Here is a 25,716-nt window from a genome sequence, read left to right on the forward strand (position 1 = left end):
TAAACACACACACACACACACACACACACACACACACACACACACACACACACACACACACACACACACACACACACACACACACACACACACACACACACACACACACACACACACAGGTTCAACACTCTTATACCCCCTCAACACATCTTATACCCCCTCTCTGCCAAAGAAGATTGGATGGGCAGAGTGCTCCTCTCCCTGTTCCCCATTCAGTCATCCCTCTCAGCTCTCCCTTTCCTTCTTTTTCATCAAATCAATACCAGAAAGCTGACAAATACATTGTGGCCATTGGCCTTTCATTTCATGCTTGTTCTAAAGGATTTCAAAGCATGTCAACATCTATGAAGGTTATCGAGAGATTGCATCAGATATTCAGATGTGTAATGTACCAATATGTATTTGAATTTGACCATTGATTTCAATGGGTTTCATGGATCAATAAAGAAACCCTCCTGGGTGTTGGATCTATGAGAGGTCTAACGATGTGTTTGAGTGGTACTGGACAGCTGATAAATTGTTAACCAGAAACAGTGTGTAACTGAATGATCCACATTACACTTACTGAATGATGGCCATCAAATATTTAGCACTCAGTTTAAGCAGCTTCTGAAGAGGGCATTTTTTGCCAGACTGCAAAAGTCCATTGATAGTCAATCGCCCAAACCCTGTCCAAAAGAACACAATGGAGTCTTTGAGTGTGTGTTTATGTGTGGGTCTGACTTGACCTCTTTTGTTTCTCTCTCTCTCTCTCTCTCTCTCTCTCTCTCTCTCTCTCTCTCTCTCTCTCTCTCTCTCTCTCTCTCTCTCTCTCTCTCTCTCTCTCTCTCTCTCTCTCTCTCTCTCTCTCTCTCTCTCTCTCTCTCTCTCTCTCTCTCTCTCTCTCTCTCTCTCTCTCTCTCAGTGGGAGAAGCTCCAGATGACGTCTAGCGAGAGGAGGAAGATCATTTGTTCTGTGACGTTCCATGTCATCGCCATCACCTGCGTGGTGTGGTCCCTCTACGTGCTCATCGACCGCACTGCAGACGAGATCAGAGCAGGTTAGCACAGTCACCAAAAGCACCACAACACCCTTCAGCATGGACACTGCATACCACATACTCTTCAATTCTTTCACTGCATGCTACACCACTACACACCTTAGAACAGCCACACACCCCTCAGCATGGACAGTGCAAGCCAAAAGCACCACAACACCCATCACTCAATACAGTGACGGCAAAAACACAATACATAATTCTAGTACAGTACAACATGACACATACACACACATACACACACTCTCTCGGGTCATGCCCGTTCACACAGATTGACATGTTGTGTTTCTGCTCTGATCGTTATAATAGTTAGTACCCATCCATAATAACAGGCCAGTGTATCTCTTTCACTGTCTTCTTACATCAAGTCATTTGCCAGCTAGTACTCTAAGCATGGCGCAAGACAATTAGGAGTTTCTTCTGGGTCTGTTAAGATGTTATTGTACTGCTAAGGAGCGGCAGGTAGCCAAGTGGTTAGAGTGTTGGGCCAGTAACCGAAAGGTTGCTAGATCGAATCCCCAAGCTGACAAGGTAAAAATCTGTCGTTCTGCCCGAGGCAGTTAACCCACTGGTCCTAGGCCATCATTGTAAATAAGAATTTGTTCTTAACTGACTTGCCTAGTTAAATAAAGGTTCAATTTGAAAAAGGAGAAAGGATGGGAGAGAGAGAACCACCATCTGTTTTCACGAGTTTGACTAGGGTGTGTTAAACGGGCATGTTAAACTGAGTTATACTGTATAGTGTACATTCAATCATCTGTTCTCTCTCTCTCTTTCTCTCTCTCTTTCTCTCTGTCACTGGTAATACATTGTAATGACAATCTCTTCACCCATGCAGCCGGAAGAATCCCAGGTAAATTTTTCACCTTTGACCTTTAACCCTGTTTTATGTCATTTCCTGTGAGACTGGGCTCTGGTGTGTAGGTCTTTCTCTCATTTCAAATCACCTTTTATTTGTCACATGCTTCGTAAACAACATGTGTAGACTAACAGTGAAATGCTTACTCACGAGCATTTCCCAACAATACAGATAAAGAGAAAATAGAGAAATAATAGAAAAGTAAATCAAGTAATAATAGATACACAATGAGTACCGATAATATGGCTATATGCCAGGGGTACCAGTACTGAGTCGATGTGAAGGGGTACGAAGTAATTGAGATAGATATGTACATATAACTAGGAATAAAGTGACAGATAATAAACAGTAGCAGCAGCGTGTGTGATGAGTCAACAAAAGTTAGTGCAAAACAGGTCAATGCAGACAGTCCGGGAAGCTACAGTATTTGGTTAACTATTTAACAAACTATTTAGCAGTCTTATGGCTTGGGGGTAGAAGCTGTTCAGGGTCCTGTTGGTTCCAGACTTGGTGCAGTCTATGGTGGCTGGAGTCTATTACTATTTTAAGGGCCTTTTTCTGACATTGCCTGGTATAGAGGTACTGGGTGGCAGTCCACACTACCCTCTGTAGCGCCTTGCGTCAGATGCCAAATAGTTGCCATACCAAGCGGTGATGCAGCCAGTCAAGATGCTCTCAATGGTGCAGCTGTAGAACGGTTTGAGGATCTGAAGACCCATGCCAAATCTTTTCAGCCTCTTGAGGGGGAAGAGGCGTTGTCGTGCCCTGTTAATTACTGTGTTAGTGTGTTTGGACCATGATGGATCCTTAGTGATGTGTACATCGAGGAACTTGAAGCTTTCGACCCGCTCCACTATATCCCTGTCAATGTGAATGGGGGCGTGCTCGGCCTTCATTTCCTGTAGTCCATGATCAGCTCTTTTGTCTTGCTGACGTTGAGGGAGAGGTTGTTGTCCTGGCACAACACTGCCAGGTCTCTGACCTCCTCCCTATTGGCTGTCTCATCGTTGTCGGTGATCAGGCTTACCACCGTCATGCCATCGGCAAACATCATGATGGTATTGGAGTCGTGTGCGGCCACGAAGTCGTGGGTGAACAGGGAGTACAGGAGGGGACTAAGCATGCACCCCCGAGGGGCCCCTGTATTGAGGGTCAGCATGGCGGATGTGTTGTTGCCTATCCTCACCATCTGGGGGTGGCCCGTCAGGAAGTCCTGGATCCAGTTAGAGAGGGAGGTGTTCAGTACCAGTGTCCTTGGCTTAGTGATGAGCTTGGAGGGCACTATGGTGTTGATCGCTGAGCTGTAGTCAATGAACAGCATTCTCACTTAGGTGAAAGTGGAGTGTTTAGTGCAATAGAGGTGGCCTCATCTGTGAATCTGTTGGGGCGGTAGGCGAATTGGAGTGGGTCCAGGATGATAGTGTTAATGTGAGCCATGACCAGCCTTTCAAGCACTTCATGGCTACAGATGTGTGTGCAACAAGGCGGTAGTCATTCAGACAGGTACCTTGGTATTCTTGGGCACAGGGACTATGGTGGTCTGCTAAAAACATACTGTGTCAAGGAGAGGTTGAAAATGTCAGTGAAAACACTTGCCAGCTGGTCAACGCATGCTCTGAGTATGCGTCCTGGTAATCCGTCTGGCCCTGCGGCCTTGTGAATGTTAACCTGTTTAAAGAACTTACTCACATCGGCCACGGAGAGCGTGAACACACAGTCATCCGGAACAGCTGGTGCTCTCACGCATGGTTCAGTGTTGCTTGCCATGAAACGAAGATAGATAGGCATTTAGCTCAGCTGGTAGGCTTGTATCACTAGGCAGCTCGCGGCTGGATTGCCATTTGTAACGGACCATATTCAATGCTAGCGAAACTGACCTGTAGCTTAGCATCCGCTTCATCGGACCACTTCCGCATTGAGCGCGTCACTGGTACTTCCTGTTTGAGTTTTTGCTTGTAAACAGGAGGATAGAGTTATGGTCAGATTTGCCAAATGGAGGGCGAGGGAGAGATTTGTATGCGTCTCTGTGTGTGGAGTAAAGATGATCTAGAGTTTTTTCGCCTCTAGTTGCACAGTTGAGTGCGGTGTTAGTGTCAGCATCGGTTTGTGGTGGTAAATAGACAGCTACGAAAAATATAGATAAAACTCTCTTGGTAAGTATACTGAACAAAAATATAAACGCAACATGCAACAATTTCAACAATTTTACCAAGTTACAGTTCATATAAGGAAATCAGTCAATTGAAATCAATTCATTAGGCACTAATCTATGCGTTTCACATGACTGGGAATACAGATATGCATCTGTTGGTCACAAATACCTTATTTTTTTAAAGGTAGGGGCATGGATCAGAAATCCGGTCAGTGTCTGTTGTGACCACCATTTGCCTCATGCAGCGCGACACCTCCTTCGCATAGAGTGGCTGTTGATTGTGGCCTGTGGAATGATGTCCCACTCCTTTTTTAATGGCTCTGCGAAGTTGCTGGATATTGGCGGGAACTGGAACACGCTGTCGTACACGTCGATCCAGAGCATCCCAAACAGGCTGAATGGGTGACATCGGGCCATGCATTATCATACTGAAACATGAGGTGATGGTGGCAAATGAATGGCATGAAAATGGGCCTCAGGATCTCGTCACGATATCTCTGTGCATTCAAATTGCCATCAATAAAATGCAATTGTGTTCGTTGTCCGTAGCTTATGCCTGCCCATACCATAACCCCAACGCCATTATGGGGCACTCTGTTCACAACGTTGACACAGCAAACCGCTCACCCACACAACGCCATACACGTGGTCTGTGGTTGTGAGGTCAGTTGGACGAACGGACACATTCTCTAAAACAACATTATGGTAGAGAAATTCATATTTAATTATCTTGCAACAGCTCTGGTGGACATTCCTGCAGTCAGCATGCCAATTGCACGCTCCCTCAAAACTTGCGACATCTGTTGCATTGTGTGACAAAACTGCGCCTTTTAGAGTGGTCTTTTATTGTCCCCAGCACAAGGTGCACCTGTGTAATGATCATGCTGTTTAATTGGCTTCTTGATATGCCACACCTGCCAAGTAAATGGATTATCTTGGCAAAGGAGAAATCCTCATTAACAGGGATGTAAACAAATGAGTGCACAAACTTTGAGAGAAATACGCTTTTTGTGCGTGTAGAAAATTTCTGGGATGTTTTATTTCAGCTCATGAAACATGGGATCAACATTTTACATGTTGCGTTTATATTTTTGTTCAGTGTAGTTTCTCATCAACGGTTTTCATGAGGTTTTCTAACTCAGGCAAGCAGAACCTTGAGACTTCCTTAATATTAGAGATCACGCACCAGCGGTTGTTTTAACAAAGAGACACACATCACCCCCCTTGAGCTTACCCGATGCTGCCGTTCTGTCCGATGCATAGATAAACCAGCTAGTGTATTATACGTCCTTGTTCTGCCAAGTTTCCGAAAAACATAGGATATTACAGTTCTTCGGGTCCTGTTGATAGGATAGTCTCGAACGGAGCTCGTCCAGTTTGTTCTATACATTTGCCAATAGAACAGAGGGTAGAGGCGGATTATTTACTCGTTGCCATGGTTTCAACAGGGTACCCGCACGTCGGCCTCTATATGTGAACGACCGGCAGAAAATGGCCCTTCAATGTTTTGGTGCCTACTGGAGAGCTCTTCTTTGTCTACACCCATTAAGCATCGTTCACATCCTCTTAAGCTTTAGCCCCACCCACCTTTTTAAGGATTCACATGTGAGGTTATGTATTTAACAACCAAAGATTTCAAGACTAAAGGCTGGTTTATACAATGTTTGTTTTCGTAAAATTTAGACTGGAGTGCCAGAGTGTGCTCTGGGCATTTGGAAACTCAGAGCGTTGTCAGATTGTCCGTTCATAAATTCAGAGTGTTTTGCTATCAGAGCATTCAGAGTGCACACTGGACGCTCTGGCCGAGGAGTAGGGTCGATCCGAGCGTTCTGTCTTAAAACTTCTTATGGGCGGTAGCGTCCCACCAACATCCGGTGAAATTGCAGAGCAAGAAATTCAAACGACAGTATTATAAATATTTAACTTTCACAGGTGTAATACATCAAAATAAAGCTTAACTTCTTGTTAATCCAGCCGCTGTGTCAGATTTCAAAAAGGCTTTACGGCGAAAGCAAACCATGCGATTATCTGAGGACAGCGCCCCGCATACAAACACATGAAAAACATATTTTGACCAGGCAGGTGCGACACGAGTCAGAAATAGCGATATAAAAAATGCCTTACCTTTGATGATCTTCTTCTGTTGGCACTCCAAAAGGTCCCAGTTACATGACAAATGGTCCTTTTGTTCGATAATGTCCTTCTTTATATCCATAAAAACTCAGTTTAGCTGGCATGCTTCAGTCAATAATCCACCCAGTTTCCTTCCATCAAAATGCATACAAAATGAATCCCAAACGTTACTAATAAACTTTTCCAAACAAGTCAAACAACGTTTATAATCAAACCTTAGGTACCCTAATACGTAAAGAAACGATCAAATTTAAGACGGAGAATCGTTATTGTATTTACCGAAGAAAAATACCAAAGAACACGCTCTCTTCCACGCGCTTGGATCCACAACAGCCAAAATGGGAGCCACCTAGAAAAACTACAATTTCTGGCTCATTTTTCCAAAAACCAGCCTGAAACTCTTTCTAAAGACTGTTGACATCTAGTGGAAGCCCTAGGAACTGCAATCTGGGACTTATAATAAAAGTGAAAGCCATTGAAAATAGGGGTAGGCTGATTTTTTTTTGGGGGGGGGGGTGGTTTGTTCTCTGGGTTTCTCCTGCCATATCAGTTTTGTTATACTCACAGACATAATTTTAACAGTTTTAGAAACGTTAGAGTGTTTTCTTTCCAACTCTACCAATTATATGCATATCCTAGCTTCTGGGCCTGAGTAACAGGTAGTTTACTTTGGGCACGCTTTTCATCCAGACGTCAAAATACTGCCCCATACCCAAGAGAGGTTAACAACAGCAGTCAACACCCAAACTAACTGGCTAATGTTGGCTGGCTTGCTAGCTACTTCCACACACAAATGAGAGAACAGCTCACTGACCATTTTACTTGCCCTAACAGAGCTGGTTAGGCTGTTTTTATGTTATCCAGAGCGTTGGTGACTGTAACTGTGCGGCTGGCAACAATTTAATTACGCTTTTTTGCCAACGTTTACTGACACCGGCCATATTCAACGGGCGTTGAGTGTTCGTAAATTTGTCAGTTATTCTGCACTCAGCAGGGATGCAAACTGCTGAGGGCCCAAAATCTCCATGCTAGGGAGTAATGCAGGTTTTAACTAATTAAACAACAAAGAATATGATCTACATGATCAGTCTCTGTGTGTAAAATAAAAAGAAAGCAAGCAATCCAATGTTCTTTGTTGTCTAGACTTTACTGCAAATGACACTCAAGTCTTGAGAAAAAAACAATACACTAATATAGCAGTTAGCCATGACAGCCTTTATAATAGAACACTTGTGACCATGACAGCCTTTATAATAGAACGCTTGTGACCGCACACATAAATATTGCACTTGGGAAAAAAACATCATAAAGTAGAAATAGAATGAAACAAACAGGCATTCTATTTTTGCTCTATTATAGTGGCCACTATAGACATTGCCTGTGGACATCTGTTCTACAATGTGCCAGCAAAAGTGAGAGAGGGAAAGTGTGTGGTGTTCCTTTCACCTGTCTAGCGGCACCAGCTTAAGCCAGGCCCAGCTCCAGCTACACTTCATCCCTGAATCCACTTGTTTAACAAGCAACGCCTCATTTTCACCTAATTATCTCATTCTAAAAAATTAACCACATACTGTAGAGGGAAAACATTATTTAACAGCTAGTGGTTAGTTCGTTAACATTTCACACAGATTGCCAGGGTCCGTAAGCAACTAACGCGTTATAACTTGAGCCGTACACCAGTTAATACTATGGCGAATTGGTTAGGTTACTAATGTTAGCTCATCTGATGTTGTAACGTTAGCTAGCTAACGTTAGCTCTCTGACTTTATTAGCAAGCTAATTTTCACACCATAAACTAAATAATTTGATCAGATAAGTTGGCTAATGTTGCTCAACATTTCTTTGGCTATCTAACAGAGAATTCGATCCAGCTAGCAAGATACTTAAAAATGCTAATACTTGTTCCACCATACTTTCTCCCTCACCTCAAACTTTCCAAATGCCATCCCCACCAAACTTCTCATCCCCGTCTCCGTGGTCAGGCTTCTCACCTAACGTTACCTTTACTTCCCAGAACACGCACTGATGCTGTAGTAAATTGGTTGTCTCTTCTTTCTTTAGTCACGTGCAGCGCTGCATTCTGTTGTTGTGTAAATGATTGGCTGAGCCTTGGATACAGCCAGTATTGCTCCAAACACGCATCACTCATTCGCTTACAGCCAGTAGTGATCCAACCCCCCCCCCCCACAAACATTTCTAATCGGATCTACACGAATCACGTGGATCACCTATTTTGGATTCTAAATGGCGAATTTCGCCGAAAGGTGACTAGTTTGTATCCCGGACTCAGACGAGAGTGCTCTGAAATCGGTAGATTTCCAGAGCGAATTTACCAGCTAGCCAGAGTGAATTTACAAGATACATGTATCGACAGTTGTTGCAGTGACATCATAAACATTCTATTGAAATAGTTACTTGCATAGTGGAGTATTTTGTTTAGACATGTAGCTAGCTAGCTAAACAATGAACCATAGTCCCAACTCATAGCGTTACTACCCTGCATGAATCTGCAGATAGCTAACCAAACAGGTTCAATGTTAGCTAGCTAACATTAGGCTATAACTTGAAATTTAAAATACTTTCTGAAAATGTAGCTAGCTAGACTATTACCCTTATACATGGATGGACGCTTCTCCCTCTCTGTCATGGATGCCATGGTTGCCCTTAGTTTGAAGATGGAATCCGGAGACAGGTGTTTTATACAACAGACATCTGTGTTTTCTCTTTTCGACTCCATCTGCATATTTGCAATCAAACGCCAGAATTTTCTCCATCTCCTTAGCTATTATACTCTAATTCCACGGATTTTAAAACTCGGTCCTCCAGAAAGTGGAGAGCAACACTTATGCAGTTCTACTACGTGATATCTTTCAAAAAAGTTGCATTAGAAAGGATTACCTACACATACTGACCAGCTCATGTTATAGACAGAGTACATGGCATGCTACATGGCAGACCAATCCGAACTCATCTTTCGGCATGTCCAGCCCACTCATTATCTCAGCCAATCATGGCTAGCGGGAAGGTTGCTGGCTTTTTCTGTAGTTAAACCAACTAGGCTCCTAATTTAACAATTGTATTCGTATTTACAGATGGCATACAAGTTTGTTATTAAGGCACATGGAAGTTCACATGTTCCGGAAGGCATTTCTGCCAAAAAACACATTTAGATTTTTTTTTTTAAACGTTTACGTTCAAATGGCTCTCCTGTGAAGTAGTGATGCGCGACATATGCCTACTTTCCTGAAACGAGCCACATATAGCCGTCTCTTTCTCTAGCAAGTGTCTGGGATTAGTGCCTGGTCCGAAATGAGCAGTATGTCCTGTGCCGCCGACTCATTGAATTAGAAATCTTCATCCAAGTCGAGGTTAGTGATTGCTGTTCTGATGTCCAGAAGCCCTTTTCACTCATAGGAAACAACTGTGGAAACATTACAAAGCATAATTGGTTACGAGGCCGTAATAAAGTCAAGCTCCATTCTCATTTCATCTTTTCTTGATTCCTCTCAACCTTTCTCCTCGCCTCCATCTCAAATAATCCCCCCCCCACAAGGACAAAAAGAAAACCCACCCATGCCTTTCTTGCACTTTTCTTAATAGCACTGACTTTGCTAATAGCAAGGAAAGTTTGACTTACTATGACTGTGATATGTGGTTGTCTATACCTTGAGATTAATACACTAACTTGTAAGTCGCTCTCGATAAGAGTGTTTGCTAAATTACTAAAATGTCAAATGTTTTTAAAACGCATTGGAGAAGGCCAGAGTGGAGGGACGTTGGACCTTCTTCTCCAATCTGTTTGGGAAGGAGGTAAGGCGATAGGACGCAAGGAATTGCGGAAAGACTCATTGAGATAGGGTCATGTAGGAAGTAAGAACTATCTACTCCCATTTCTTTCATCTTTCACCATTCACCATCTCTTAACTTGAAAGAATGATTATTATAGCATCGTCACCCTAGATAAGCACATACAGTTGAAGTCGGAAGTTTACATACACCTTAGCCAAATACATTTAAACTCCGTTTTTCACAATACCTGACATTTAATCCTAGTTAACATTCCCTGTCTTAGGTAAGTTAGGATCACCACTTTATTGTAAGAATGTGAAATGTCAGAATAATAGTAGAGAGAATGATTTATTTCAGCTTTTATTTCTTTCATCACATTCAAAGTGGGTCAGAAGTTTACATACACTCAATTAGTATTTGGTAGCATTGCCTTTAAATTGTTTAACTTGGGTCAAACGTTTTGGGTAGCCTTCCACAATCTTCCCACAATAAGTTGGGTGAATTTGGGCCCATTCCTTCTGACAGAGCTGGTGTAACTGAGTCAGGTTTGTAGGCCTCCTTGCTCGCACACGCTTTTTCAGTTCTGCCCAAAAATGTTCTATGGGATTGAGGTCAGGGCTTTGTGATGGCCACTCCAATACCTTGACTTTGTTGTCCTTAAGCCATTTTGCCACAACTTTGGAAGTATGCTTGGGGTCATTGTCCATTTGGAAGACCCATTTACGACCAATCTTTAACTTCCTGACTGATGTCTTGAGATGTTGCTTCAATATATCCACATACTATTCCTCTATCCATCTATTTTGTGAAGTGCACCAGTCCCTCCTGCAGCAAAGCACCCCCACAGCATGATGCTGCCACCCACGTGCTTCACGGTTGGGATGATGTTCTTCGGCTTGCATGCCTCCCCCTTTTTCCTCCAAACATAACGATGGTCATTATGGCCAAACAGTTCTATTTATGTTTCATCAGACCAGAGGACATTTCTCCAAAAAGTATGATCTTTGTCCCCATGTGCAGTTGCAAACCGTAGTCTGTCTTTTTCATGGCGGTTTTGGAGCAGTGGTTTCTTCCTTGCTGAGCGGCCTTTCAGGTTATGTCGATATAGGACTCGTTTTACTGTGGATATATATACTTTTGTACCTGTTTCCTCCAGCATCTTCACAAGGTCCTTTGCTGTTGTTCTGGGATTGATTTGCACTTTTCGCACCAAAGTACATTAATATCTTGGAGACAGAAAGTGTCTCCTTCCTGAGCGGTATGACGGCTGCGTGGTCCCATGGTGTTTATACTTGCGTACTATTGTTTGTACAGATGAACGTGGTACCTTCAGGCATTTGGTAATTGCTCCCAAGGATTGAACCAGACTTGTGGAGGTCTACAATTATTTTTCTGATGCCTTGGCAGATTCTTTTAGATTTTCCCATGATGTCAAGCAAAGAGGCACTGAGTTTGAAGGTAGGCCTTGAAATACATCCACAGGTACACCTCCAATTGACTCAAATGATGTCAATTATCAGAAGCTTCTAAAGCCATGACATAATTTTCTGGAATTTTCCAAGCTGTTTAAAGGCACAGTCAATTTAGTGTATGTTAACTTCTGACCCACTGGAATTGTGGTACAGTCAATTATAAGTGAAATAATCTGTCTGTAAACAATTGTTGGAAATATTACTTGTGTCATGCACAAAGTAGATGTCCTAACCAACTTGCCAAAACTATAGTTTGTTAACAAGAAATATGTGGAGTGGTTGAAAAACTAGTTTTAATGACTTCCTAAGCGTATGTAAACTTCCGACTTCAACTGTATCTATGGCTGTGACTGTTTGCAATGTATTTTACATCTCTCTCTCTCTCTCTCTCTCTCTCTCTCTCTCTCTCTCTCTCTCTCTCTCTCTCTCTCTCTCTCTCTCTCTCTCTCTCTCTCTCTCTCTCTCTCTCTCTCTCTCTCTCTCTCTCTCTCTTTCTTTCTTTCTTTCTTTCTTTCTTTCTTTCTTTTCTAACCCTAACACCAGGTATCCTGGAGTGGCCATTCTGGACCAAACTGGTGGTGGTGGCCATCGGCTTCACTGGCGGCCTGGTCTTCATGTACATCCAGTGTAAAGTCTACATCCAGCTGTGGCGAAGACTCAAGGCCTACAACCGGGTGATCTACGTCCAGAATCGCCCGGAGACGTGTAAAAAGCAGATGTTGGAGAAGCCTCCCCTCATGGAGCCCAATGTGGAGCACAAGGAGGCTCTGGCCCCCACCCAGTCAGACACAAACTCCTCCCAGTACACAGAGACAGAAGACTACAGTATGGAAGTGCTCCATGTCTGACCCACATATACACACATACAGGGACACACCATGTCTGACCCACATATACACACATACAGGGACACACCATGTCTGACCCACATATACACACATACAGGGACACACCATGTCTGACCCACATATACACACATACAGGGACACACCATGTCTGACACACATATACACACATACAGGGACACACCATGTCTGACCCACATACAAGGCATTCAGAAAGTATTCAGATACCTTGACTTTTTCCAAAAAGTTTTACGTTACAGCCTTATTCTAAAATGAATTAAATTGATTTCCCCCCTCATCAATCTACACACAATATCAGATACAAAGCAAAATCAGGTTTTTAGACATTTTTGCAAATGTATATAAAAAACTGAAATATCACATTTACATAAGTATTCAGACCCTTTACTCAGTACTTTGTTGATGTACCTTTTGCAGTGATTACAGCCTTGAGTCTTGTTGGGTATGATGCTACAAGCTTGACACACCTGTATTTGGGGAGTTTATACCCTTCCTCTCTGCAGATCCTCTCAAGCTCTATCAGGTTGGATAGGGAGCGTCGCTGCACAGCTATTTTCAGGTCTCTCCAGAGATGTTTGATTGGGTTGAAGTACAGGCTCTGGCTGGGCCACTCAATGATATTAAGAGACTTGTCCCGAAGCCACTCCTGTGTTGTCTTGGCTGTGTGCTTAGGGTCGTTGTCCTTCGCCCCAGTCTGAGGTCCTGACCGCTCTGCAGCAGGTTTTCATGAAGGATATCTCTGTACTTTGCTCCGTTCATCTTTCCCTCAATCCTGACGGGTCTCCCTGTCCCTGCCGCTGAAAAACATCCCCACAGCCTGATGCTGCCATCACCATGCTTCACCATACGGATGGTGCCAGGTTTCCTCAAGAGTCCAATCTTGGTTTCATGTGCCTTTTACTGAGGAGTGGCTGCCGTCTGGCCACTCTACCATAAAGGCCTGATTGGTGGAGTGCTGCAGAGATGGTTGTCCTTCTGGAAGGTTCTCCCATCTCCACAGAGGAAATCTAGAGCTCTGTTAGAGTGACCATCGGGTTCTTGTTCACCTCCCTGACCAAGGCTCTTCCCCCCCGATTGCTCAGTTTTGCTGGGCGGCCAGCTCTAGGAAGAGTCTTGGTGGATCCAAACTTCTTCCATTTAAGAATGATGGAGGCCACTGTGTTCTTGGGGACCTTCAATGCTCCAGAAATTTTTTGGTACCCTTCCCCAGATCTGTGCCTCGTCACAATCCTGTCTCAGAACTCTACGGACATTTCCTTCGAACTCATGGCTTAGTTTTTGCTATGACATGCACTGTCAACTCTGTGTCCTTTAATAAACCGGTTATTGGACTTTCCAAATCATGTCCAATCAATTGAATTTACCACAAGTGGCTCCATTCAAGTTGTATAGACAGCTCAAGGATGATCAATACATTTGCTAACATTTCTAAAAACCTATTTTCACTTTGCCATTATGGGGTATTGTGTGTAGATTGATAAGGATAAAAATTCCTTTAATTTATTTACTATCTCATCTCTGTACCCAACACATGCAATTATCTGTAAGGTCTCTGTCTAGCAGTGCATTTCAAACACAGATTCAACCACAAAGACCAGGGAGGTTTTCTAATGCCTCGCAAAGAAGCGCACCAATTGGTAATTTAAAAAAAATAAAAGCAGACATTGAATATCCCTTTGAGCATGGTGAAGTTATGAATTACACTTTTTATGGTGTATCAATACACCCAGTCACTACAAAGTTAAAGGCGTCCTTTCTAACTCAGTTGCCTGAGAGGAAGGAAACCGCTCAGGGATTTCACCATGAGGCCAATGGTGACTTAAAAAAAAAAAGAGTTTAATGGCTATGACAGGAGAAAACTGAGGATGGATCAACAACATTGTAGTTTACTCCACAATACTTACCTGATTGACAGAGCAAAAAGAAAGAAGCCTGTATAGTATAAAAAATATTCCATAACATCCATCCTGTTTGCAACAAGGCACTAACTAAAGTAATATTGCAGAAAATGTGGCAGAGCAATTAACTTTTTGTCCTGAATTCAAAATGTTATGTTTGGGGCAAATCCAATACAACACATTACTGAGTACCACTCATATTTTCAAGCATAGTGGTGGCTGCATCATGTTATGGGTATTCTTGTTATCGTTAAGGATGGGGAGTTTTACAGGATAAAAAAGCAATGGAATGGAGATAAGCACAGGCAAAATCCTAGAGAAAAACCTGGGATACTCTGCTTTCCACCAGACACTAGGAGATGAATTCACCTTTCAGCAGGACAATAACCTAAAACACAAGGCCAAACCTACACTGAAGTTGCTTACCAAGAAGACAGTGAATGTTCCTGAGTGGCTGAGTTACAGTTCTGACTTATATCCACTTTAAAATCTATGGCATGACCTGAAAATGGTTGCCTAGCAATGATCAACAACCAATTTGACAGAGCTTGATACATTTTTTAAATAGAAATGGGCAAATGTTGCACAATCCAGGTGTGGAAAGCTCTTAGAGACTTACATAGAAAGACTCACAGCTGTAATCACTGCCAAAGGTGCTTCTACAAAGTATTGACTCATGGGTGTGAACACTTATGTAAATAAGAGATTTCTGTATTTCATGTTTTTGCTTTGTCATAATGGGGTATTGTGAATTCAGCCTGTAACAAAATGTGGAATAAGTCAAGAGGTATGAATACTGACACACAGGGACACACCATGTCTGACCTACGTATACACATGAAAAGGGACACATCATGTCTGACCAACGTATATAAACACACACATGAACGCCACAGGAGGATGGTGGCACCTTAATTGGGGAGGACAGACTCGTGGTAATGGCTGAAGTAGAATCATTTGAATGGTATCAAATACAGCAAACACATGGATTGATGCCATTCCATTCGCTCCGTTCCAGCCATTATTATGAGCCGTCCTCCCCTCAGCAGCCTCCACTGATCAGCGCACAGAGTAAAACACACATACACGCAGATATACAAAAGACTATAGTATGGATGTTCTCCTGAGGTGTGACCCTCCCACCCTGACCCCACCGTCTCCACACCGTCTGAGACCATCCTTCTTTCTCCCAGGACTTTCCCCACTGGGGCCCGATGAGCCCATAGACACCTCTATATATATATACAGTGGGGAGAACAAGTATTTGATACACTGCCGATTTTGCAGGTTTTCCTACTTACAAAGCATGTAGAGGTCTGTAATTTTTATCATAGGTACACTTCAACTGTGAGAGACGGAATGTAAAACAAAAATCCAGAAAATCACATTGTATGATTTTTAAGTAATTAATTTGCATTTTATTGCATGACATAAGTATTTGATCACCTACCAACCAGTAAGAATTCCGTCTCTCACAGACCTGTTAGTTTTTCTTTAAGAAGCCCTCCTGTTCTCCACTCATTACCTGTATTAACTGCACCAGTTTGAACTCGTTACCTGTATAAAAGACACCTGTCCACACACTCAATCCAACAGACTCCAACCTCTCTACAATGGCCAAGACCAGAGAGCTGTGTAAGGACATCAGGGATACAATTGTAGACCTGCACAAGGCTGGGATGTGCTACAGGACAATAGGCAAGCAGCTTGGTGAGAAGGCAACAACTGTTGGCGCAATTATTAGAAAATGGAAGAAGTTCAAGATGACGGTCAATCACCCTCGGTCTGGGGCTCCATGCAAGATCTCACCTCGTGGGGCATCAATGATCATGAGGAAGGTGAGGGATGAGCCCAGAACTACACGGCAGGACCTGGTCAATGACCTGAAGAGAGCTGGGACCACAGTCTCAAAGAAATTCATTAGTAACACACTACGCCGTCATGGATTAAAATCCTGCAGCGCACGCAAGGTCCCCCTGCTCAAGCCAGCGCATGTCCAGGCCCGTCTGAAGTTTGCCAATGACTATCTGGATGATCCAGAGGAGGAATGGGAGAAGGTCATGTGGTCTGATGAGACAAAAATAGAGCTTTTTGGTCTAAACTCCACTCGCCGTGTTTGGAGGAAGAAGAAGGATGAGTACAACCCCAAGAACACCATCCCAACTGTGAAGCATGGAGGTGGAAACATCATTCTTTGGGGATGCTTTTCTGCAAAGGGGACAGGACGACTGCACCGTATTGAGGGGAGGATGGATGGGGCCATGTATCGCGAGATCTTGGCCAACAACCTCCTTCCCTCAGTAAGAGCATTGAAGATGGGTCGTGGCTGGGTCTTCCAGCATGACAACGACCCGAAACACACAGCCAGGGCAACTAAGGAGTGGCTCCGTAAGAAGCATCTCAAGGTCCTGGAGTGGCCTAGCCAGTCTCCAGACCTGAACCCAATAGAAAATCTTTGGAGGGAGCTGAAAGTCCGTATTGCCCAGCGACAGCCCCAAAACCTGAAGGATCTGGAGAAGGTCTGTATAGAGGAGTGGGCCAAAATCCCTGCTGCAGTGTGTGCAAACCTGGTCAAGAACTACAGGAAACGTATGATCTCTGTAATTGCAAACAAAGGTTTCTGTACCAAATATTAAGTTCTGCTTTTCTGATGTATCAAATACTTATGTCATGCAATAAAATGCAAATTCATTACTTAAAAATCATACAATGTGATTTTCTGGATTTTTGTTTTTGATTCCGTCTCTCACAGTTGAAGTGTACCTATGATAAAAATTACAGACCTCTATATGCTTTGTAAGTAGGAAAACCTGCAAAATCGGCAGTGTATCAAATACTTGTTCTCCCCACTGTATATATATATATATATATATATATACACACACACACACACACACACACACACACACACACACACACACACACACACACACACACACACACACACACACACACACACACACACACACACACACAGAGTCAGATGAACTCACTCTGCTTCAGAGGTTTCAGTGTTTCTGTTTCGTTGTTTGTTTGTTAGCTTGTATGTTTGGTTTATTGGTTGTACTTCCTGTGAGTCGTGGGCTAAAGCGCCGCCGGATCTCTGGAACATTCTAGAACACTTTGGAACATTCTGGAACATTGAACATTCCAACTACTGCCACCATACCGCTGACAGCAGAGAGCCCGCTAAGGCCTACATGCCCGCCCCTCTGGGTTTGGGTCTGTACTGGTCTGGACCAGATCAGACCGGATCGGACTGGATTGTATCGGATCTGACCATGCATTGAAGCACTTTTTAGTTCCCACCAACATCCCTCTCAACCCTTTTCTCTTTTAATATAAGTCAAGTTCTTTATAGTATATCCCAGCAAACAGAGGACATCTCTAGGACATTAAGCAATGTTCCCATTAGGTTCTTTTTAGGGTTTCAGCAAGACCTTATCCATAAGGGGACATCAGTGCAGGTCCCGGTTTGGTCGCAGTGTAATGTTATAATAGTTTTTTTTTTTAATGTCCACTAGGGAACTTTATGAACAGGTTCTGGCAACTGGGAACTAAACAAAACCTCCACAGGACCATGACGCAATGTCTTGACGACCATTTCGTGATGTTCCCGGGAAGTCCTAAGGACACATTTTTGTTTGCAGTGTAAGTGTGGGAAATTATACAGAAACAAACAGGAAGATTTGTGGAAAAATCTTTTGTTTTACATTTGGCATTTCTGTCCAACACACAGACACATACACACCTGCCCTCCCTTGGATGACAAAAAAGGAATCGAGAAAAGCAATGAATGATGGAGGAAATGGAATTTTGCCAAAATGATCGTTTCTCTTTTCATCTAGAAAAACAAACACTGAAAGTCATTGCTATATATGGCCTACTGGTTATTCAAGCTCTGGGGTTTTTACATCTTGTTTGGGTTGGGTTGGTACAATATTGATACAACGTTGATACAACCAAAACACAACGTTGGGATAACATCAGATCCAGCCATCCACCTGACATTACCTCCTTCTACCATTGGAACTCTTTAAAGGCTCTGAGAAGAATGTAACGTTTTTAAAACCATTTTCTACCAACCATTCAGTCACAGGAAATTGCTAGATAATCTCCCATGTCTGTCATCATCTTAACATGACCTTTGGAAAACCAACCAATCAGTCATGTTTTTTCTATTGTGTGAATTATACAGTACTTCTGGTATTCCATGTGCAGTTTTTAATAATAATCTGTTGTTAATTATGTTGGTGTAATTATGGGTTTTATGATGCCTTGAGGAAGCTACAGCTTGCTATATTTAGACTGTTATCTCATCCTGTCATCCTCCTCTCCTCTCTTCCCAAGGCAGTTTATAGTGGGCCAATTGACTTCTCTGATTACACTGATAATGATAATGTAGATGGATAATGCAGATGGCATTATAAAAATCCTCATTTACATAAGATTATATTAATTTGATCACTGTCTGTTTATTTTCCTCCAATGAGAGGTCCAGAGGCAGAAGGCATGGAGTACAGGGCCTATTATTATGAGACACCCTATCACCATCATCTACCATCCCCTGACCAGCTCCCTCAACTCAAGCCATGAACTGACCCTCTCTATCTTCAGAGGATACAGCTTTCAAAAACATGGCCTCTACTGGTTGACCTGGCCTCTACTGGTTGACCTGTCCTCGACTGGTTGACCAGGCCTCTATTGGTTTACCTGGCCTCTATTGTTTACCTGGCCTCTACTGGTTTACCTGCCATGGTATATTGCTTGTTTGTTTTTCGCTCTATGATTCTATGAAAAGAGCTATAGAAATGTAATAAATGATTATTAATGCGGATCCTATTTTTACTATGGTGATGAGTGTGGGTGGGTTATACTGTAGCCTAGTTGTACACATACAGTCAGTTATTGAGACTCCAGTGTGAGAGAGAGACAAACACCTGATACAGAGACCTGCAACACAACATAAAGTTTTTCAGTCGAGCTAAAGTCTCTATTGCACAGTCAAACAACCTTCCCTTTCTAAGTTACAATGATCAGTCCCTAACCCACCTGTTGTTTCACTAATCATTATTCGATTTAACTTGATGTATCGTTCTTTCTCACATCTGGCATAATGAGGCTTTGATTAGACACATTTATACATTTTTCGATTACATTTTTCCTAAAGTAATGTCTGATGCTTCTCTCCAGTAAAGTTGCCATATGTTGACAATAGAGACACTTGTTTCACAGAGCCAAAACCTTATGTTGTCATCAATGATATCAGGCAAATGTAACTTGGTAAGAGTCTAATATAGTGTCAAATTCAATCTGCGCAGAAATGCAAGAACATGATTTCTTGACTTAATTACAATACTAAAATCTAAATGCTGAGCAGTGACAGAACATGGACGTGTACTATTGGAACTGTCAGCAGAGCAGTTTGGCGGTGAGGAGCTGACTGGGTCACCATCTAGTGTTTGGAGTAGGGAAGTGCAGTCTGAACACGGGTGTTGTGGTTTCCTCAAGGTAACACTGTGTTTTGGGCTTACAGTCTGTTGTAAGTGCTTTTGTATCTGTGGGAGAACAGCAATGCCAGGGTCCTCTCTGGCCTTTTACAACCATTCCAGCAAACACACATTTTTATCAACAGTGTATTTTATACTAGTGTATACATACACACGACAACAACAGAGGTCCAACCATGACACTTGTACAATGACGACAAACAAAACCAAAATCAGCATTGTTCTTTCAACATCTGATTTCCTGTAATGTAAAGCCCCAATTGTATTCTGGGATTTGGTGTCTTAATTTGTATAAAAGTTGGGATTAGAGTTGTGAGTGGCAGGTGGCAGGTATCATAACGGCTAGAGCGTAGAGCGTTCGAATACCTGAGCCGACAAGGTGAAAAATCTGTCTGTGTCTTTGAGCAAGGCACTTAACCCTAATTTGCTCCAGGGGCGCTGTACTACTATGGCTGACCCTGTAAAACGACACATTTCACTTCACCTATCTGGTGTATGACAATGAAACATGTTTTTTTGTATTTGAGAATCATGTTTGGTTATAAGGGCCTCATGCTTTCTCAGAACCACACACAGATATGTATTAATACAAATGATTATTGTATTATACAGCTGTGTTCACACAGCCCTCTGTACGGTGTACATTTTAGGACACCCTCACACAGTCCCAATGTACGATGTACATTTTAGGACACACAGTCCCCAAGATGCTCTTTACGATAAGACAGAAAAAGTGCAATTACCTTAGCTGACCTGGTCAATTCTCTAGTACTGTCGCTCTCATCCAGAGGTTGACTCTCTGGAGACATGAGGATTATTTCTACATTTTCTGTGTTGTATTTATTTATTTTTAAGAAAAATATTTGTTTGCATCAAAAGAGACCCCTTCAAATTGTGATTTTATTCAACTAATACTAGCAGTACCCAATTCCAGTTGAGCTTTCCCCCTGGAAACCAATTCCACCTCTGTGTGTTCTCCTGTACATTACTTTTTCACACTGTCTTAGTTATTGTTGGATTCAAGACTCTTTGAAAGGGAGTGGTAATACACTGAGGCCAGGCTTAAAGTAAACCACACTGCGCTTGGCTTTTAAAGGTAATTTACTCTTAAGTCGACGTCTATAGTTCTACCCTCTATAAGTTATTCAACCTGCATTTATAACCACTGCTTTTACCTGATCAATACAATGGATTCAAATGATACATCCGTTTATTTTAGTCAGAGAATTATTGAGATTTTCAAATATTAACATTTACATGATTGATAAATTAATTGAAATCATAGATGTTTGATGATGTATAGCTGGCTCCTATAATTCTCTCTTTGAGAGAACATACCTGTTGACTTGTTGATGTTGACCTTTCATGTTTCACCTCAGACCTTTATGTACAGGGCTTTGCTTAGCTATTTGATGAGAACAGTTTTTACTGCCAAGCTCTATAATAACTTTGTAACGGCGGCCCTCCATTTTCCCCAGCATTTGCACAATTCTGGCAACTTTCCCCAAATTCCAACATTTTCCAGATGTCCCGGTTGGAATATTCACAGATTTCTGGAAAACCTGACCATTTTGGGAAAGTTCCTGGAATATTGAAACCCCTAAACCATACTGTGTAACATTACTCTGGCAGAGGTCTGTCTGTTTATTCAGTCATTTAACATGTAAGAGAACACACATTTCTCCTGCAGAACAGATGTAACTTAAACAGCCATTCCATAAGGAAAGCCGTTCCGTGCCCCATCATCAAAATAATAACCCTTGTGCTGAGAAAGTGTTACTTGCATAAAACTACAGTGCTTTACTACTGACTCGACTTGAACATACGACTGTTTCCCTCCTTCATATATCATTCCACATGTTTGTCTGTGAGTTTACCTTTGAATAGTAACTGTGTAGAATTTTGGTAAGAAAAAAATTACTTATGTTTTAAAAAATAATGTGTTTTGATTTGTTTCATTTCCCATGTTTGAATAAAGTATGTAGATTGAAAAACCAACCAAATAAAAATGAAAACCTTTAAACGGTTTGCTATTATGAATACCGGAATGTCTTCTTTCATTTTAGCTAGTGAATATGCGTCTCATATACTTTCATTTTAGCTAGTGAATATGCGTCTCATATACTTTCATTGTCACCAACAGTTTTTCAATACTATAAGGAGAAATAGAAAAGCACATTTTGAGAATTTTTATTTGACATTTGAATTGTACAACAATGATGATTCACTTTCTGTTTGTAAAAATCGCTGGCAAAAAAGTTGAATTGCATCAGCGGGTATGTGCTTATCATAGCACAATATACATACAGCACTGTATGTAAGAAACAACACCATAAATCACTGTTTACAATATCTCCCTCCATCACTCCCTCGCTCTCATCCTTCCTCTCTCAGACAGCCACACTGTTAGGGATGCGGTCAGGAGAGAAGTAATAGTAGGGTAGTTTCTTGCCTTCGTTGCGGATCTTGATGGCACTGCTGATCTCTGCCAGTCTCTTCCTGAACGATTCCATGGCCTCCTTCACAGGCTTCTCTATGAAGTGCTCATCTGGGTACATCCCCAGGAACAGCTGGGTGGGGGGGGGGGGGGGGGGGGGAGAGAGTAAGAGAGAGTAGAGAGAGAGAGAGAGAGACACACACACAGAGGTTGGATGGCTTTCTTTAACATTCAGAATAAAAGCAGACAAACGTGTGTGTGTGTGCATGCGTGTGTAATGTGTGTGTTGTTTGTGTGTGTGTGTGTGTTGGGTGTTTACTTCATTCTCCTGGAACTGACTAAGGGCCCAGACAGCCCCTAGGTGCCAGCAGGACCGGCCGCGGTCAGGGAGACTCTCGATGATGAACTTCACATCTACCACCCCCTTCTGTGTGGGAGGGGGCTTCCGCATGGTGGGGGGCGAGTTGGGGATCCACGAGCACCAGTCATACTGAAATACACAGAGTAGGCAGACATTAACATCTAAGGGAAGCTAGGTGGTGCTCTCGTATGGTGACACAGTGGATTGTGCAGTCAGATGGAACAGAGTAAATAATCGTTTTAACATCATAGATGTAGCCGGTGGTAATTTGTGGAATAGATACCGTCTGGAATGCGGTTTTAACCAATCAGCATTCAGTATTAGACCCACCCGTTGTATAATGTGGACCAATTGTCCAAAGCCTACCTGACCAAATAGCCTACCTGAGCAGATCATACCTGTCTAAAGCCTACCTTACAAAATCTAACCAAGGCTTGGATTCAATCAGATCGAGCATTGACCAGCCTTAACCAGCATTGGCCGACATCTGTATAACAGATGTTTTGGCGGTGTTGGAGGTAACAGCGGTATGAGCTGACATATCAGTGAGCGGCTGCTCTTGTGTGTCACAAACCACTTCCTTATTAACCCTACTGCATTAGAAGTTACAAACCACTTCCTTATGATTCCTACTGCGTTAGAAGTTACAAACCACTTCCTTATGATTCCTACTGCGTTAGAAGTTACAAACCACTTCCTTATGATCCCTACTGCGTTAGAAGTTACAAACCACTTCCTTATGATTCCTACTGCGTTAGAAGTTACAAACCACTTCCTTATGATCCCTACTGCATTAGAAGTTACAAACCACTCCCTTATGATTCCTACTGCGTTAGAAGTTACAAACCACTTCCTTACGATCCCTACTGCGTTAGAAGTTACAAACCACTCCCTTATGATCCCTACTGCGTTAGAAGTTACAAACCACTTCCTTATTAACCCTACTGCGTTAGAAGTTACAAACCACTTCCTTATTACCCTACTGCGTTAGAAGTTACAAACCACTCCCTTATTATCCCTACTGCGTTAGAAGTTACAAACCACTTCCTTATTAACCCTACTGCGTTAGAAGTTACAAACCACTCCCTTATGATTCCTACTGGGTTAGAAGTTACAAACCACTTCCTTATGATCCCTACTGCGTTAGAAGTTACAAACCACTTCCTTGTTAACCCTACTGTGTTACAAGTTACAAACCACTTCCTTATGAGCCCTACTGCATTAGAAGTTACAAACCACTTCCTTATGAGCCCTACTGGGTTGAAGTTACAAACCACTTCCTTATGATTCCTACTGCATTAGAAGTTACAAACCACTTCCTTATGATTCCTACTGCATTAGAAGTTACAAACCACTTCCTTATGAGCCCTACTGGGTTGAAGTTACAAACCACTCCCTTATGATTCCTACTGCATTAGAAGTTACAAACCACTTCCTTATGATCCCTACTGCGTTGAAGTTACAAACCACTCCCTTATGAGCCCTACTGCATTAGAAGTTACAAACCACTTCCTTATGATTCCTACTGGGTTAGAAGTTACAAACCACTTCCTTATCAACCCTACTGCGTTAGAAGTTACAAACCACTCCCTTATGATCCCTACTGCGTTAGACGTTACAAACCACTTCCTTATGATTCCTACTGCGTTAGAAGTTACAAACCACTCCCTCATTAACCCTACTGCGTTAGAAGTTACAAACCACTTCCTTATTAACGCTACTGCGTTAGAAGTTACAAACCACTTCCTTATGATTCCTACTGGGTTAGAAGTTACAAACCACTCCCTTATGATCCCTACTGCATTAGAAGTTACAAACCACTCCCTTATGATTCCTACTGGGTTAGAAGTTACAAACCACTTCCTTATTATCCCTACTGTGTTAGAAGTTACAAACCACTCCCTAATGATCCCTACTGCGTTAGAAGTTACAAACCACTTCCTTATTAACCCTACTGTGTTAGAAGTTACAAACCACTTCCTTATTATCCCTACTGTGTTAGAAGTTACAAACCACTCCCTAATGATCCCTACTGCGTTAGAAGTTACAAACCACTTCCTTATTAACCCTACTGCGTTAGAAGTTACAAACCACTCCCTTATGATTCCTACTGCGTTAGAAGTTACAAACCACTCCCTTATGATTCCTACTGCATTAGAAGTTACAAACAACTTCCTTATGATACCTACTGCATTAGAAGTTACAAACCACTCCCTTATGACCTACTGCATTAGAAGTTACAAACAACTTCCTTATGATCCCTACTGCATTAGAAGTTACAAACCACTCCCTTATGATTCCTACTGCATTAGAAGTTACAAACCACTTCCTTATTAACACTACTGTGTTAGAAGTTACAAACCACTCCCTAATGATCCCTACTGCGTTAGAAGTTACAAACCACTCCCTTATGATTCCTACTGGGTTAGAAGTTACAAACCACTTCCTTATTAACCCTACTGCATTAGAAGTTACAAACCACTTCCTTATGATTCCTACTGGGTTAGAAGTTACAAACCACTTCCTTATGATTCCTACTGGGTTAGAAGTTACCAACCACTCCCTTATGATTCCTACTGGGTTAGAAGTTACAAACCACTTCCTTATGATTCCTACTGCGTTAGAAGTTACAAACCACTTCCTTATGATCCCTACTGCATTAGAAGTTACAAACCACTCCCTTATGATTCCTACTGCGTTAGAAGTTACAAACCACTTCCTTATGATCCCTACTGCGTTAGAAGTTACAAACCACTTCCTTACGATCCCTACTGCGTTAGAAGTTACAAACCACTCCCTTATGATCCCTACTGCGTTAGAAGTTACAAACCACTTCCTTATTAACCCTACTGCGTTAGAAGTTACAAACCACTTCCTTATTAACCCTACTGCGTTAGAAGTTACAAACCACTCCCTTATTATCCCTACTGCGTTAGAAGTTACAAACCACTTCCTTATTAACCCTACTGCGTTAGAAGTTACAAACCACTCCCTTATGATTCCTACTGGGTTAGAAGTTACAAACCACTTCCTTATGATCCCTACTGCGTTAGAAGTTACAAACCACTTCCTTGTTAACCCTACTGTGTTACAAGTTACAAACCACTTCCTTATGAGCCCTACTGCATTAGAAGTTACAAACCACTTCCTTATGAGCCCTACTGGGTTGAAGTTACAAACCACTTCCTTATGATTCCTACTG

The 25,716-nt window shown here is 42.3% G+C and overlaps 2 protein-coding genes across 7 annotated transcripts in view; one reads left to right on the plus strand and one right to left on the minus strand.

Annotated features, from left to right (window-relative positions):
* The window catches only part of LOC139562476 (E3 ubiquitin-protein ligase MARCHF8-like), a 160,856-nt gene extending 139,100 nt beyond the window's left edge, over positions 1 to 21,756 (plus strand). For 5 of the 6 annotated variants that reach the window (XM_071380198.1, XM_071380201.1, XM_071380197.1 and 2 more), the window contains 3 exons: positions 905 to 1,040; positions 1,876 to 1,890; positions 11,986 to 21,756. In XM_071380198.1, the coding sequence (XP_071236299.1) occupies positions 905 to 1,040; positions 1,876 to 1,890; positions 11,986 to 12,290 (456 nt within the window). In that variant the 3' untranslated portion in view covers positions 12,291 to 21,756. The remainder of the gene's footprint in view (positions 1 to 904; positions 1,041 to 1,875; positions 1,891 to 11,985) is intronic. The other variant, XM_071380200.1, reaches the window with a different exon arrangement.
* A 134-nt stretch (positions 21,757 to 21,890) lies between these two features.
* LOC139562474 (polyunsaturated fatty acid 5-lipoxygenase-like) overlaps positions 21,891 to 25,716 on the minus strand; it is a gene marked incomplete at its 5' end in the record, with an annotated part of 32,864 nt that continues 29,038 nt past the window's right edge. The window contains 2 exon segments of the mRNA XM_071380194.1: positions 21,891 to 22,286; positions 22,473 to 22,643. Coding sequence (XP_071236295.1) covers positions 22,107 to 22,286; positions 22,473 to 22,643 — 351 coding nt within the window. The 3' untranslated portion in view covers positions 21,891 to 22,106.

Source organism: Salvelinus alpinus, chromosome 32 (assembly GCF_045679555.1).
Source record: "Salvelinus alpinus chromosome 32, SLU_Salpinus.1, whole genome shotgun sequence".
Lineage (NCBI taxonomy): Eukaryota > Metazoa > Chordata > Actinopteri > Salmoniformes > Salmonidae > Salvelinus > Salvelinus alpinus.